The 13,257-nt window shown below is 37.9% G+C and overlaps 1 protein-coding gene across 1 annotated transcript; it reads right to left on the reverse strand.

The window, feature by feature from the left end:
- Positions 1-6,776: 6,776 nt before the first annotated feature.
- On the reverse strand, positions 6,777-12,246 carry umps (uridine monophosphate synthetase). Its single transcript, XM_054615406.1, has 10 exons — positions 12,004-12,246; positions 10,716-10,869; positions 9,814-9,938; positions 9,438-9,625; positions 9,162-9,259; positions 8,775-8,935; positions 8,569-8,686; positions 8,275-8,450; positions 8,033-8,147; positions 6,777-7,269 (listed from the first exon to the last, which is right to left on the reverse strand). Exons 1-10 carry the CDS (start codon positions 12,151-12,153, stop codon positions 7,091-7,093), a joined length of 1,464 nt encoding a protein of 487 aa, XP_054471381.1. The 5' UTR covers positions 12,154-12,246; the 3' UTR covers positions 6,777-7,090.
- Positions 12,247-13,257: the final 1,011 nt, after the last annotated feature.

Raw genomic sequence — 13,257 nt, forward strand, 5'->3', positions numbered from 1 at the left:
GCAGCAGGAGTCTTTAAACAAGATTATATTGCCCAAAATCACAAATTTGTATTAGAATGGCTTTTTATACATCTTCTGTCATTGTTCCCTTAGTTTAGACAGACAGAGCTCTTTAATTAAGAAAAAAAGGAGAAACCACACTAAGATCAACCAAGGAGGGATCACTCTTCCAGGACAGACACATACGTAATACCTGTAGTAGTAGAATTATCATTTGTAGAATCATAATGACAATTATTATTAACAATCACCTATGTAAACACTGTTAGACAGTGATTCTAACGTTAAGACACACAGTATCTGCCCTCTTAGAAAGTTCCTCAGTTGTCTCATGTTGCTTTGAAAATTCCCACTGAGAGGGTTGTCGTTAGGCCGAATTTAAAGATGACAAATATATCACTACACGGATTTAATGGAATATTTCCCACCGGTTTAATACTGTTTTTTTTATCAACTACCTACATTCAGACCTTTTAATTTTATAGAAAAAGCCTCCGTCTAAGCCTCTACGTTGAATCCTGAACAAATGACCTGCTTTGCTACTACAGCTCAGGGAGCTGGTAGGAAGGGTGCAGCAGCAGCAGGACCAGTTGGGATAGTCAGTTTAAATTGGGACGAGGTAACCAGGATACTGAGGAGTGTGAGCTTCCCCTTCCTCTGGCTTTAAACAAATATTGACTAGCAGAGGCAAATATGCTTTCAGGTAAAGAATGACACACTGGGCCGGCTTTCAATTAACGTCTCTTCTTGTAAGGTGATGATGAGATGTTTTTTTTGGAATAGAGAGTGAAGGGGATCTACCAAAATGAACACCATGTTAAAGGACCATTCTTCAGGGGGGGACTAAAGGTATTAAATATATGTTTATCTTATATGTAACTTCAGTTTGAGCATATATGGGACATGCTGTACCGTAAGACAACATATTCAGTCATAGAGATCACCAAATACATTCTAATTGTATGATATAATGTGTAAGACTCTTAGAGATTATCTGTGTTTTACCATTTTCAAGCACAGAAAATTGAGTTTGGGTTTGCTTCACTTTGTCATTCTTGGCTCATGTACAAATCAAATGTTTCAATTTTATTTTACTTAGCTTCAATAGAAACTTTTCTTTTTCTATATAAATTGATTATTTCAATAAATAATAGTCAATGGTTAAATTAGTTGGGGATTGTAATCTGTGTGTGTGTAATGTTTTTTGGCACTGTACGTTACTCTGGATGTCATTGTTATTTTTACACTATATGAAAAACATGCAGCTTCAGCGTGGCTTTAGAATGATCCATCAATCTGAATTGGGAATATAAAATGGCAGTTTACTCTTTAGTCAGGTTGAATCGTACAGCTGCAACATGGATTTCATCAATTTATTGTATCAAATCCAAAACACTAAGCCTCGTCATCAGGAGCTGAATAAAAGAAAAACACCAGTGTTCATTTAAACCATAAAATAAGGCACTGAAAGGAGGATATACTCCTAAACATAAGGAATAATGCATACAATTAATTGTAAAAGTGAGATGGATGAATGCTGCATCCTAGCATCCAAATGACAGATGGCCCATATCAGATGTCTGGTGTGTGTATGCGAGTGGTTAATGTTTAGTTAATGATTAACATGGCCTCCCATTAAGCCCCATCTCTCTGCTCCCTGGTGCTCGCCTGCAGCCTCCGTTCATGACGCAGGAGATGGACGGTAATGAATAGTCCCCCAGTGGAAAATTCATGCTGTCAACATGAATGTGCCAACGGGAAAATGATTATCAAAAAAACACAGCACCAAGGGGAGATACGGAGATTATTATCCCAATCGCTGTAAATGTCAAACTTTAAAGTACATACAAAATCATCGAGGGGAAGCTCAAACAGTTACATAAAGATGAGTTCTAGCTCTAGCTAGAAAACAGACAGTGAATGACCATCACTTGGACACTTTCCTAATGTCAGTTAAAGCTTTATCAGTAGTGATACTGTGTTTTATTTGCAGCATCGTTACTGACCTGGACAGACAGGTAAATCAGGTTTTCCGTGAACATACGGAGTGGTTGAGACTTTAATTCACAATCTTACTTTTACTTTTTCCGTACTTGGATCTTTTTTTTATCTATTAACCTCCTTCCTTGATAACCTGAATAGCTGATTCAGTCAACCTAATTCACCTGCTGTGACCCTGTTGGAGCTTTCCTTTTCATGAAACAAACACCGATTCACAGAATAATGTCTTTAAATGTCTTCTCAAAATGAGTTAGGTAATTAATCTTCCAGTTTTAGTTTTTTTTCACTTCACCTTCAGATACATTACTGTGACTGCAGTAGTCAGGCAACATGTTGTCCAAGGCTGCCAGCTGTATGCAAATGAGGCAATCTATTCAGTGAATCATGCTGTACACCTGGTGTTTCAGTTAGCAAAACTATGCTGTTATCAAGTCATCTTGGATAAAGCAATGGCCCCGACTCCTGACCTCATGGCAGATGTGTTTTTAAGAAATGTTTCTATATTTTTGAGGATTTTCAAGACTTTCGTTACTGTAATTTGGCTCACTTGTGCGGCAGTATGACAGCAATACCTGCCGTCATCCATTTGGCACCCATGAACCTCCTTAAAACAAACATTAAAACAACTAAACCAAAACCAACACTCCATTATTGGTCTGAACAAAACAGTTCACTTAACAAAAGTGATGCTCCTGTGATGAAAAAAAAACAAGCTTTGTGTCTTGTGTCCCAGTTGCCAACCCGTACCTGCATAACGCGAGCCGAACGAACAAAACTTAATCTTCAGGTATTGTACGTGTGGCTCAACGTGAAGCAAATACGGACATATAAAAAAAAAAAGTCACAGAAATGATGACTGTGTGACGATGATCCAGAGAAAGAGAGGCAGGAAGTGAGCGCGTAACAGCTGGCCTCTCTGTTGTCCGGTAACCTCTGGAGGGAAGATTTTAGGAGAAGTTAGAACACCAGACAAATGTAGAACGTTGTAAGAATGGATACTCTGAAGGAAATAAGAAAATGAATGAAAAGCCTTACAGCCTACCTTCACAAGAACCAAAGCGATGGAGGCCAAAATGTGCAAGCTGGGTTCGACATGACTCACCTTTTACACGCACTGAATGTGTGGGGTTTGTGTCAGGTATACACCTTTTATACCTCTACATGCTCTCTCTCTCTCTCTCTCTCTTTTCCTCTCTCCACCCCTCCTGGATGAAAACGACACAGATGATCCTCAGGGCATGCACAGACACCTGTCGCATGGTGCGTTGCTCTGATCCAATATTGACATAAAGGGGGAGGGGTGCGTGACACACACACACACACACACACACACACACACACACACACACACACACACACACACACACACACACACACACACACACACACACACACACAATGCATTATTCTTACCAACCCTTTTCCTCCATCCAAAGCACCCTCCTCCCCTCCTCCTCCTCCTCCTCCTCTGTGCCAGGCAACGTGTCTGACCTTTGTGCCTGCGTTGATCTGCAGAAAGGCGCATTGTAAGGTCGCTACCTGCCGACTCAATTGGTTCAGGCATCATTTCCATATCATATGCCTTGCAAATAACTTTCTGCTGATGGCTGGCTCACCTTGTCCGACAGCTTTGGGGAAAGAACTATCTCTTTAGAATCTACCAGGTGAGGCGGAAGAAAAATGCTCAGGGTTCAAACTGCCACTGAAGTAAAGAAATCAACCCTGAGACAAGAAGAAACAATAATTTAGCCAAAAGCATGCATACTTCCCCAAACAGGATAAAAAAACGTGAATTAATGACGTTCAGTTGGCGGTTGTTGAAGTTGGTCTTGGTCCATTGACATCAGTGCTTGACTTTGTTCCCTATTTTCTTTAGCTGAATGGCTTCCATTAGAAATAGAATCATGGAATATGGATATTTTTTGTGATTTATAATAATAATAGCCTATGTTTGGATTTAATAATACTCCAAATGATTGGTAATTGAAAGACAAAGATTATGGAATGCAATTTTTTTTCCAAATGACAACAGGACCTATTCAACACAACATAAACAATGATAGCTAACCAATCAGATGATGTCATCAGGGTAATTTATCCTAAAATGGGCTTAAGTCTGATGTTAAAAAGATAATAGCATTAAACAGGCAGGGGGAGGTCTTAGGGTGTCTCCGCCCCTGCTGCTTTTCATTTTGACGATTCCATTTTGACCATCCCCCACCGTGATGTAGACACAATACCTAGATGATACGGGATAGTTTGAAAATAAAATAAATGAAATGTGAGATAGAGAAAGAATATGAACAGTCAACCTGATAAAAAAAATGACCTTTGAAGTTTTAAAGGAAGAGTTATTACATAGAAATACTTTATTATACAATTTTGCACACATTTCTGTATTTCATGGTATACACTGTGGATCAAAACCAACAAAATATCCTTGACAATATTGTTGTATTATATTTCAACCACTTGTAGTGATCACAGCACAAGGTTTTTGTGAGACTAATGATTCACATTGAAAGTATTTTATTTGATCAGAATGGATTGCTTCAAAACTCATATTCTGTTCTGGATCACTGTCGAGTCAAATCAAGTTTTTTATTTTCATTCATAATACACAGCTCAGTTGACTTATCTCTCTAATAGCTTTTATGGAGCCCTATATTGAGTCATAAAAGTCAACTTACAGTGGTTTCAACTTACACAAGCTAAATTCCAAATCCAGAGCATTGATGGAGCAGCAGGCAGCTATTTGCGTAGTAAAGATATAACGTAGTAATGTCTACCTGAGCAGTGAATGAAGTTGCTCTCCCCGTGTTATAATCTGATCATTTCAGTGCTTTGTGGGTGTAGACGGGCCGGCCACGCATGCATGTGAGTGCATGTGAGTGCACGTGAGTCCTCCTTTGTGTGTCCTTTCTGTCGCCATGTAGGGAGCTGTTGAGAGGCCATCCCTTAATCAATGTGCTCTGAATTTGGAATTTAACAACTAAGATAAAGGAATAATACCAACCAGAATCAGTTTAAAATGAAGATGGAAATTCTCAAGTGTGATGTCATAATAACCACTGAGGTTATTTCATGGTTCATTAATAGTTGGTGCATTATCTAAAGTCTTATTTGTATACAGGTGTCTTTCCCCCCCCTCCCAATATGATTACATTCTAATTGTGAAATACAGTTTATTAACCTTGTTAAATCAGATAGTAGCTGAGAATATCCTGCTTTATGCAGATTTTACAGTATTGTCAAGACAGTTTAATCATGTATACATATAATATTTATCTGTAGGTTATAACACTTGATTGTAAATTGATCAGAATTTAAGTTTGTCCATATAGAGAATGAAAAACAATTTATAAAAGGTAGAATAACAGATATCCAATAGTATCTCAATTCTTCCACTTCAAGGATTTGGAAGTTTCAAACACAAATAACATAGCAGTATTATCAAAAATGACACTTGAAAAAAAGTAGTATTCACCCTCACTTTACAAAAAACCCACATTGCATTCCGTCTTTTAGTCATAAGAGGAATGAACACAGAGGGGGAAAAGCCAAACAAGGTCTCTGTTAGATAAACTTTACATTTATCCATTAAACCAGGTATGAGAAAACTAACAAGAATGTTAGGAAACTGTTTAATGCATGTAGGCCTAGTTGTAACAGCACAACTGTAATAGCTCCAGGACACACCACTAATACAAATTCTGTTTGCTCTTAAAGGGAGGTGTCACAAACTGAAAGTTGGGTTTGGTTCTTAAAAAAACATCTCTTTTTGGAGACGCAATCAATAGACAATGGAGAAAAACTAGGATCACTGATCAAGTCACATTGTGACTGAATTTAAATCTCTTTAGGAAAAAAAAAGCAATATGGACAGCAGACATTGGACTTAATCAAGACAGTTGTGATGACCACCCAGGCTGCATTAAGCATTTCCCCATGTTGTAATTAAAAAAACCCTAAAAGGGTTACACATTCATCATCCAAAGAGATATTCAAAAAAAATGCAGCTGTTGAGAAAGGTTGGAGAAAAAATAAAAACCATCAAACATGCCGAACACCGTTCAAACGGTCAACGTTTTATTGTCACATTCTCTTTGGAGCATTCAATCAAGAAAATCAAAAGCCATCATTTAGTAGTTGACCTATGCAATTCATTACTTAAACTGTTGCCTGAACAGAAAATATAGTCAAGTCAGGACCGTAGTCAAAACATTATTTGAAACATTTGCTACAAAATGAGCCATCTGCATGTTCAAGTTTATAATCAAACTAATACTGCTACTTTGTGAAGCTGGAGTTAATGTCTCCATGATTAGCAGAGATGTGTGTATGGAGTTAACAAGACTTCAAGTCTTGCAGCCATAAGTATTTCTGACATCTTCTGAAAAGTGATGCTTGAGATCCATTTTTGTACAAAACCCTGAATAACAACCTAAAAATTACCAAACCAATAAAAAGTATTACCCCAAACCAACTCCTATTCGTACAGCAAATCGTGGTCTAGTATTGCATCAATTACATGACACATACACAGAAATGGTGTGCTCGTGGCAAAGAACAGCTTCATCCTGACTGAAGCTGTAGTCGTTCTCAAAAGGAATGAGGCCTTGTAATCCTGCTTTACCAAACAAATCCTCAGGGGACTTCAGGATTTTTTTTCAAAATTCTCAAGGTAATCCAGACCTTAAATCTCACTTGGCATGGTTTAACCTGAACAGGAGAAATGAGACATGTAAAAGGAATACTGATACATTTTCCCCAGATCTGTTTAAACCTGGTTTATTGACACGAGGGAAATCGGAGGAACACAGGTTAAGCAGTTCATCAATACGACTGAATCCAAATTTTCATGTATATATACATGTTCAAAAATAAAATGTCCGGCTCCCCACACATACCAGGTACCTCCTGCAAATGTCTACATACACCTCTATGTATACAACTTTGTGCACACTAGTGTTCTTTGGAAATGTAAGAGAGACAATACTTAAAAGGTCATCAGCAGAAGACCTCATAAGAGTTGCAGGTTCAATTTGAAATTAGATTGCAGATCCATGCAGATCCTGCTCCTGACCTCCTACTGGCCACTCTGGCCCAGTCTCTTTGTGTAAGCCTCCCAGCCTGACTTTCTGTACGACTCAGCAGCTTTCAGCCTATCAGGGGCCTCCAGGATACCCCGGCCGACGATGATGACATCAGAGCCTTTGTTGAAGAGGACTTCCTCTGGGGTGGTGTACTGCTGGCCCAGCCCATCACCTGTAAGAGAGGGATGGGTGAAATGGGTGAGGAGGGGAGACAGAGAAAAGGGGGAGGTTATTGAGGAGTAAGAGGAGAGCATTTTGGGGCACACCCAGGAATCATTTATTATACTATAGCTCCTCCTTGTGTTGAAGAGGAGCAACAACATCAAAAAGTCAAACTATTTCATACCATGTGCCTCGCCTCGATTGTCCTAGAAAATACATTACAACACAAAACGCATCTAAAATCTACTCCTAACATGCATGAACATCATTGATTTATTGAATTGAAGTTGGAATCTGTAAGTATGCATCCAAACAAATGTGTATGCATGTATGTATAGTAAAAAGCCATTTCAAAAAACACAATGAGTTCAGTTTCCTTTTAATCATATGTACATGTTAACTTGTGAATGGGCATTTCAAGCCAAAATACTATTTGATATTCTATTATACTATACTATTATAACTATTCAATCATTCTTCTAAGATGCAGCTGCTGCATGTAGAGAAAGAAGGAGAGGAAAAAAAACAGTGTCCCAGAGCCAGCACATTTTCAAATCTAATCTGATGAATTAAGGGTTTATTTTGACCAAATACAGTGGAAAGAAGACAGTTTCGGTGAATTTTATTGGTAGTAACATTTATACCAGGCGATGAGAAATCCAGTTTTTAGGAGACGACGATAAACGTCACATGAACGAATAAAGTTTAATCATTTTGTGACTATTTGAAAATCATGGTGTATCCATACATTTTTAGAATTAATTCAAATTTACCTCCGGCCTTCATCTGCACTCCAGGGGTCATGTGGATGAACTCTGGCCTCTTGGAGATCTTGGAGCCACAGATAAACCCAATCACAAAGTCTGACTGCTCCTCTGCCATCGTCAGCTGTAAAGACAACAGATAATGGAGATGAACTGTAAACTGGTAACCATGAACCATATATATATATCTCTGAGTAAACTTTTCTTTTTTTTTTTTTTTTTTTTTTTTTTAAATGCAGAGATATGCTTACCACAGCCTGTGTGTATCCACCAGTAGCCAGTGACCCCTGGGAGCTCATCTGTGCTATGAGCAAACAGCCCCGGCCCAGAGGCTTTCCCACGGCACTGAGGCCCTTCACGACCCCGGGCCCCGGCACCGCGTGGGCGTTCACTATGTGGGACCAAGATGAGATCTGGTACAATCCACCTGGGAAAAGGAAGGAGACGCTCTCAAAATTCTAACAAAAACACCAGCTCCTGAAATGTCATCTTGAAGACGGGCGTATTTCATACATGAGCCCAGATGTGAATTTAAATCCTCTCACCTTCATACTGATGCTTGACCGTGTTCCCGATGTCAGCAAACTTGCGATCCTCAAAGATGAGGAAGTTGTGTTTCTCGGCCAAAGCCTGCAGTTTCTGGCTGAAGGCCACTGTGTAGTCCTGTAGCCAGAAATAAAAGAAAAGCATTCGATAAATTGTCCTGACGGTGTTGTCGTTCTCGTAAAATAGAAACTGGTCTCACTCCGACCTTCAGGATGTCTACGTGGGTCTTCAGCATACAGATGGTGGGACCTAGAGAGTCGGCCAGCTGAAGGAGCTCCTCGCTGCTCGTCACATCGGCGGACACACACAGGTTGGACTGCTTCTCCTCCATGGTCTTCAGCAGCTTTGACGCCAGAGGGTGAACGTCTGCAGACGAGAGGAGGGAGAGGCTGGATGAAGAGCTTTAATAACAAAAATGCAAAAACCACCTGAACAAAAAACAAAAAATGAAGAATAACATTTATAAATGCTTTGAACTTAACACTAAAATGATTCCTCTGGGCCAAGAGAGTGGAGAGTATTGGTGTTAAGTTTTTTAAACACATAACCATAATAGTGCTGGCCTTATGATTAAGTCAGAAGAACTACATACTTGGTAGTTTGGCTCTGTCTGCGTAGCTCAGCTCCATGTTCTTCTCCACACACACCTTCTTGGTGGCAGGGACCCCATTGCTGTTATCATCCTTTGGGCTAAAAAAGGGAAAGTTGCAATGTTATTATATGCATTTAAACACACACACACACACACACACACACACACACACACACACACACACACACACACACACACACACACACACACACACACACACACACACACACACACACACACACACAGACTATCCTCACCAGAGCTGTGCGACTGTACCTGAACGTGTTATTGTCCAGGATGAACTTGCGGACGCTCTGGGCGGTTTTGGCGTCGATGCGTTCAGCCGCCTTCAGCACGTCGAGCAGCTTGAACATGGAGATGATGGGATGGAGCCGGATTCCCTTAGACGCCAGCATATCTACTGCGCCTTGCTCTCTGTCCATTAGCACCACGGCGTCGGTCACCTAGAGCAAATGAAAGAATTCAGAAGATGATTACACCCACTGGGGTCAGGTTTAAAGACTGTTGCTGCCCGTGGTAACATTACTACAGTACTTAATGGGGTTAGAAAACATTTACAGTGATCATTCAAACAAAAAGCATCCATGCTATATCATCATCTTCTTCACTGTAATCTCTTCTGATAATGCACCTTCAGTCCCTCTTTGTAGAGCACTTCAGCGGTCTCCAGGATGCTGCTGCCGGTGGTCACCGTGTCCTCAATGATCAGACACGTGTCCCCCTCACGAAACGAGCCCTCCACCATACGCTTGGTTCCTAGAGGGGGTTACATAAGGAGTCTTATCAGATCCCTTTTCTAAACAAACTTGAGTTTATCGTTTCACTTTCACTCTGACGCAAGGCCTTGGAGAAGTCTTCTTCTAGTGAAGCAGACGTTTCTGCTGATTCTCAAGAAATGCTTCAATCACATATTCATAGCTGAATAGTTGTCCTCGGGGAGAGTGAGAAACTTCACTTTAAATATGAATGTGGTTTTTCTCGTATCGTCTTGTCAGCTCTGCGTGGCCTGAGCTGTGTCTAAGGTTGTCACACAGGTTTGCATTAAGGTTTAAACAAACAGTGGTCACTGTTCACGTATCTAAAGCAAGTTGAGATGTTTGATGGATGCAAATCAGCTCTCGATCACACGGGTCAGATAACTGCTCCTGCGTTGCCTTAGAAAACTTAGCTATATCCTAACTATCAATCACGTTGCCTTTTGTGTATCAGGGTGTGACGGTGCCGTTGTTTAGTGTCTTTGACAGACTTGCGATAACATCACAGATAAGAGTTGTGGCACCAGTGACCATTTTAACCCACATGGGCTCCATGGTGTATCCTAAGGAGGAAGTGTCCTAATGGGAGAATATCATAATATGGAATAGAAAGTTACATTTTTGCTTTTTTTTAAATGAGTTTAGGCTTTCATACATATCACTATCCTGATTTAAGTGCTACAAAATGGGATCAATTCTTTCCATCTAGGACAATACCCTCAAACGTGTCGTAAATAAAGCTCGCTCCCGTCCTCCCCTCCCCTCCTCTGCCACCCACCATAGTCCTTGGCCTCCTTTCTCCTGATGAGCATGGGCAGTTCATGTCTAGAACAGATGATCGTGGCCAGAGGCAGAGCTGTGTATGGAACCCCACACACAGAGTCAAACTGGAGTCCTTCATCTTGCACACGCTGGTAGAGAACACTTGCCACCTGCACATAAAACCAGAAAAATAACTTTAAATGTGTTTTAATAATAATAATAATAATCAATCCTTTATTAGTCCCACAACGGGGAAATTATTTCTCTGATAGTGGCAGTGACCATCAAGGAACATGGAGTTTCCCCATCATGCTTGCAAGGTTAAATGTGTTTTCATTTAGTGTCTATGATTATGTTTAAACCCTATTAAATAGGTGTTAATTAATAGTCGGAATGCATTTTTTTCTGAGACCTCTAGAGGTGTTTAACTCTGCAACTTTCAGTCAATTGTTTATTATGGGAATCTTACAAAATAAGATAAGATAAGCTTTTATTAATTTACAGGATTACAGCAGCATAGAGGATAGTGTCAAACAAGAGACATAGTAAAAAAAAAAAAACAAGATCAAAAATAAGTAAATGATCAATTAAAAAAAAAAAAAAAAAAAAAAAACAGTAAAGAATCCACAGTAAGTGAAATATTATATATACAGACAGAAACTTTTATAACTATTGTATTGCACAGTGTATTTGTATTGCAGAGGTTTTTAGTGTCATGTGGTCTACTGGGAGCTGAGCTGGTTGTGCATAATGATATATATATATACATATAAATACATATAAATAAATATATAAAATACATATAATATATATATATATAAATACATATATATATCTATATATAATATATATATATATAAATATCTATATATAATAAATACATATATATATAAATACATATATATAAATACATATAAATATAAATATATATATAAATACATATATATATATATAAATATATATATATAAATACATATATATATATAAATATATATATATATAAATATATATATATAAATACATATATATATATATAAATACATATATATATATAAATACATATATATATATAAATATATATATATATAAATATATATATATAAATAAATATATATATATATATATATATATATATATAATATATATATAAATATATATATATATATATATATATATAATAAATATATATATATAAAATATAATATATAAAATGGTATAATGGTTATAATGGTTACACTTCATTATAGACAGCAGTCTGGTGTTTCTTCATAGTTAACGATCTTTACTGCACAGCACGTGTTTACCTGGTTCATGAGCGCGGGGTGCGACACGAGGACCCTCAGGTCGACGTATATGGGGGTCAGCAGGCCGCTCTTCAGCTTGTACTCCCCGAACTTCACCCCGTCCACGTCGTGCAGCTTCAGGGTTAAACTCTCGGTGGAAACGTTCTCCATGCTGTCTGTGTTCTTCGAGGAGCTCCGACAGAAGTTCTGTGTAAAGTTGCAGCCTGGGTCTGCGCGGCTTCCGTACCGCGGGAGAACGACACTTCCGGTGGGATTTCGTCAGAATAAAAGCATCATTCATACTTTTCGATACACTGTATTTTATTTGTGCATTAACAATCAACACCTCACATTGTCAGGTCTATAAGTTCAGCTAAATTATTATTTAGGTCCTTTATTATTATTTTATGAATTCTACATAAACTGTAAAGAATCCACAGTAAGTGAAATATTATATATACAGACAGAAACTTTTATAACTATTGTATTGCACAGTGTATTTGTATTGCACCGTGTATTTTATTTGTGCATTAACAATCAACACCTCACATTGTCAGGTCTAGAAGTTCAGCTAAATTATTATTTAGGTCCTTTATTATTATTTTATGAATTCTACATAAACTGTAAAGAATCCACAGTAAGTGAAATATTATATATACAGATATATACTTTTCGATACACTGTATTTTATTTGTGCATTAACAATCAACGCCTCACATTGTCAGATCTAGAAGTTCAGCTAAATTATTATTTAGGTCCTTTATTATTATTTTATGAATTCTACATAAACTGTTATTAAGTTGACTTGAACATTGCACATCACCCTAAATAAGTACTGAGAGAATATTGTGTCTGATGATCAAAGAAACAATAAAGAAACAATATAAAACATATTCTGGTTTTGTTGAGCATTTGTTTGTTTACCACATAATTCCATATGTGTTCCTTCATAGTTTGGATGTCTTCAATATTAATCTACAATGTAGAAATAAATAAGTGAAATCAGTGCTTGAATCTTTTAAAAACAAAACTGTGTCCCAATTTAAAAGTGTAAAAATGTAAATGACTTTTCAATACAGATAAAATAAGGCAGCTGAAATGTATGATGTTGTTTTCTCTATGTTCCAGTAGCTTATACGTGTCTTTTAGTGTACAGCATTTAAATGATGGACTTTTAACATAATTAAAGGTGTAGAAATCAAAGGTTAAATATATTAAAATATTTTACACAGATTCTTCTAGCTCATCGGATCAATACATCGGGTTTTTTTGTGT

Source organism: Anoplopoma fimbria, chromosome 16 (genome assembly GCF_027596085.1).
Source record: "Anoplopoma fimbria isolate UVic2021 breed Golden Eagle Sablefish chromosome 16, Afim_UVic_2022, whole genome shotgun sequence".
Lineage (NCBI taxonomy): Eukaryota > Metazoa > Chordata > Actinopteri > Perciformes > Anoplopomatidae > Anoplopoma > Anoplopoma fimbria.

Excerpts from the sequence above, each read along its gene's own strand:
- umps (XM_054615406.1), bottom strand. The coding sequence starts at position 12,153 with ATGGAGAACGTTTCCACCGAGAGTTTAACCCTGAAGCTGCACGACGTG. Across the intron at positions 10,870-12,003 it reads ACCCCGCGCTCATGAACCAG|GTGGCAAGTGTTCTCTACCA; the intron begins GTAAACACGTGC and ends TTTTATGTGCAG. Across the intron at positions 7,270-8,032 it reads AGTGCAGATGAAGGCCGGAG|GTGATGGGCTGGGCCAGCAG; the intron begins GTAAATTTGAAT and ends CCTCTCTTACAG.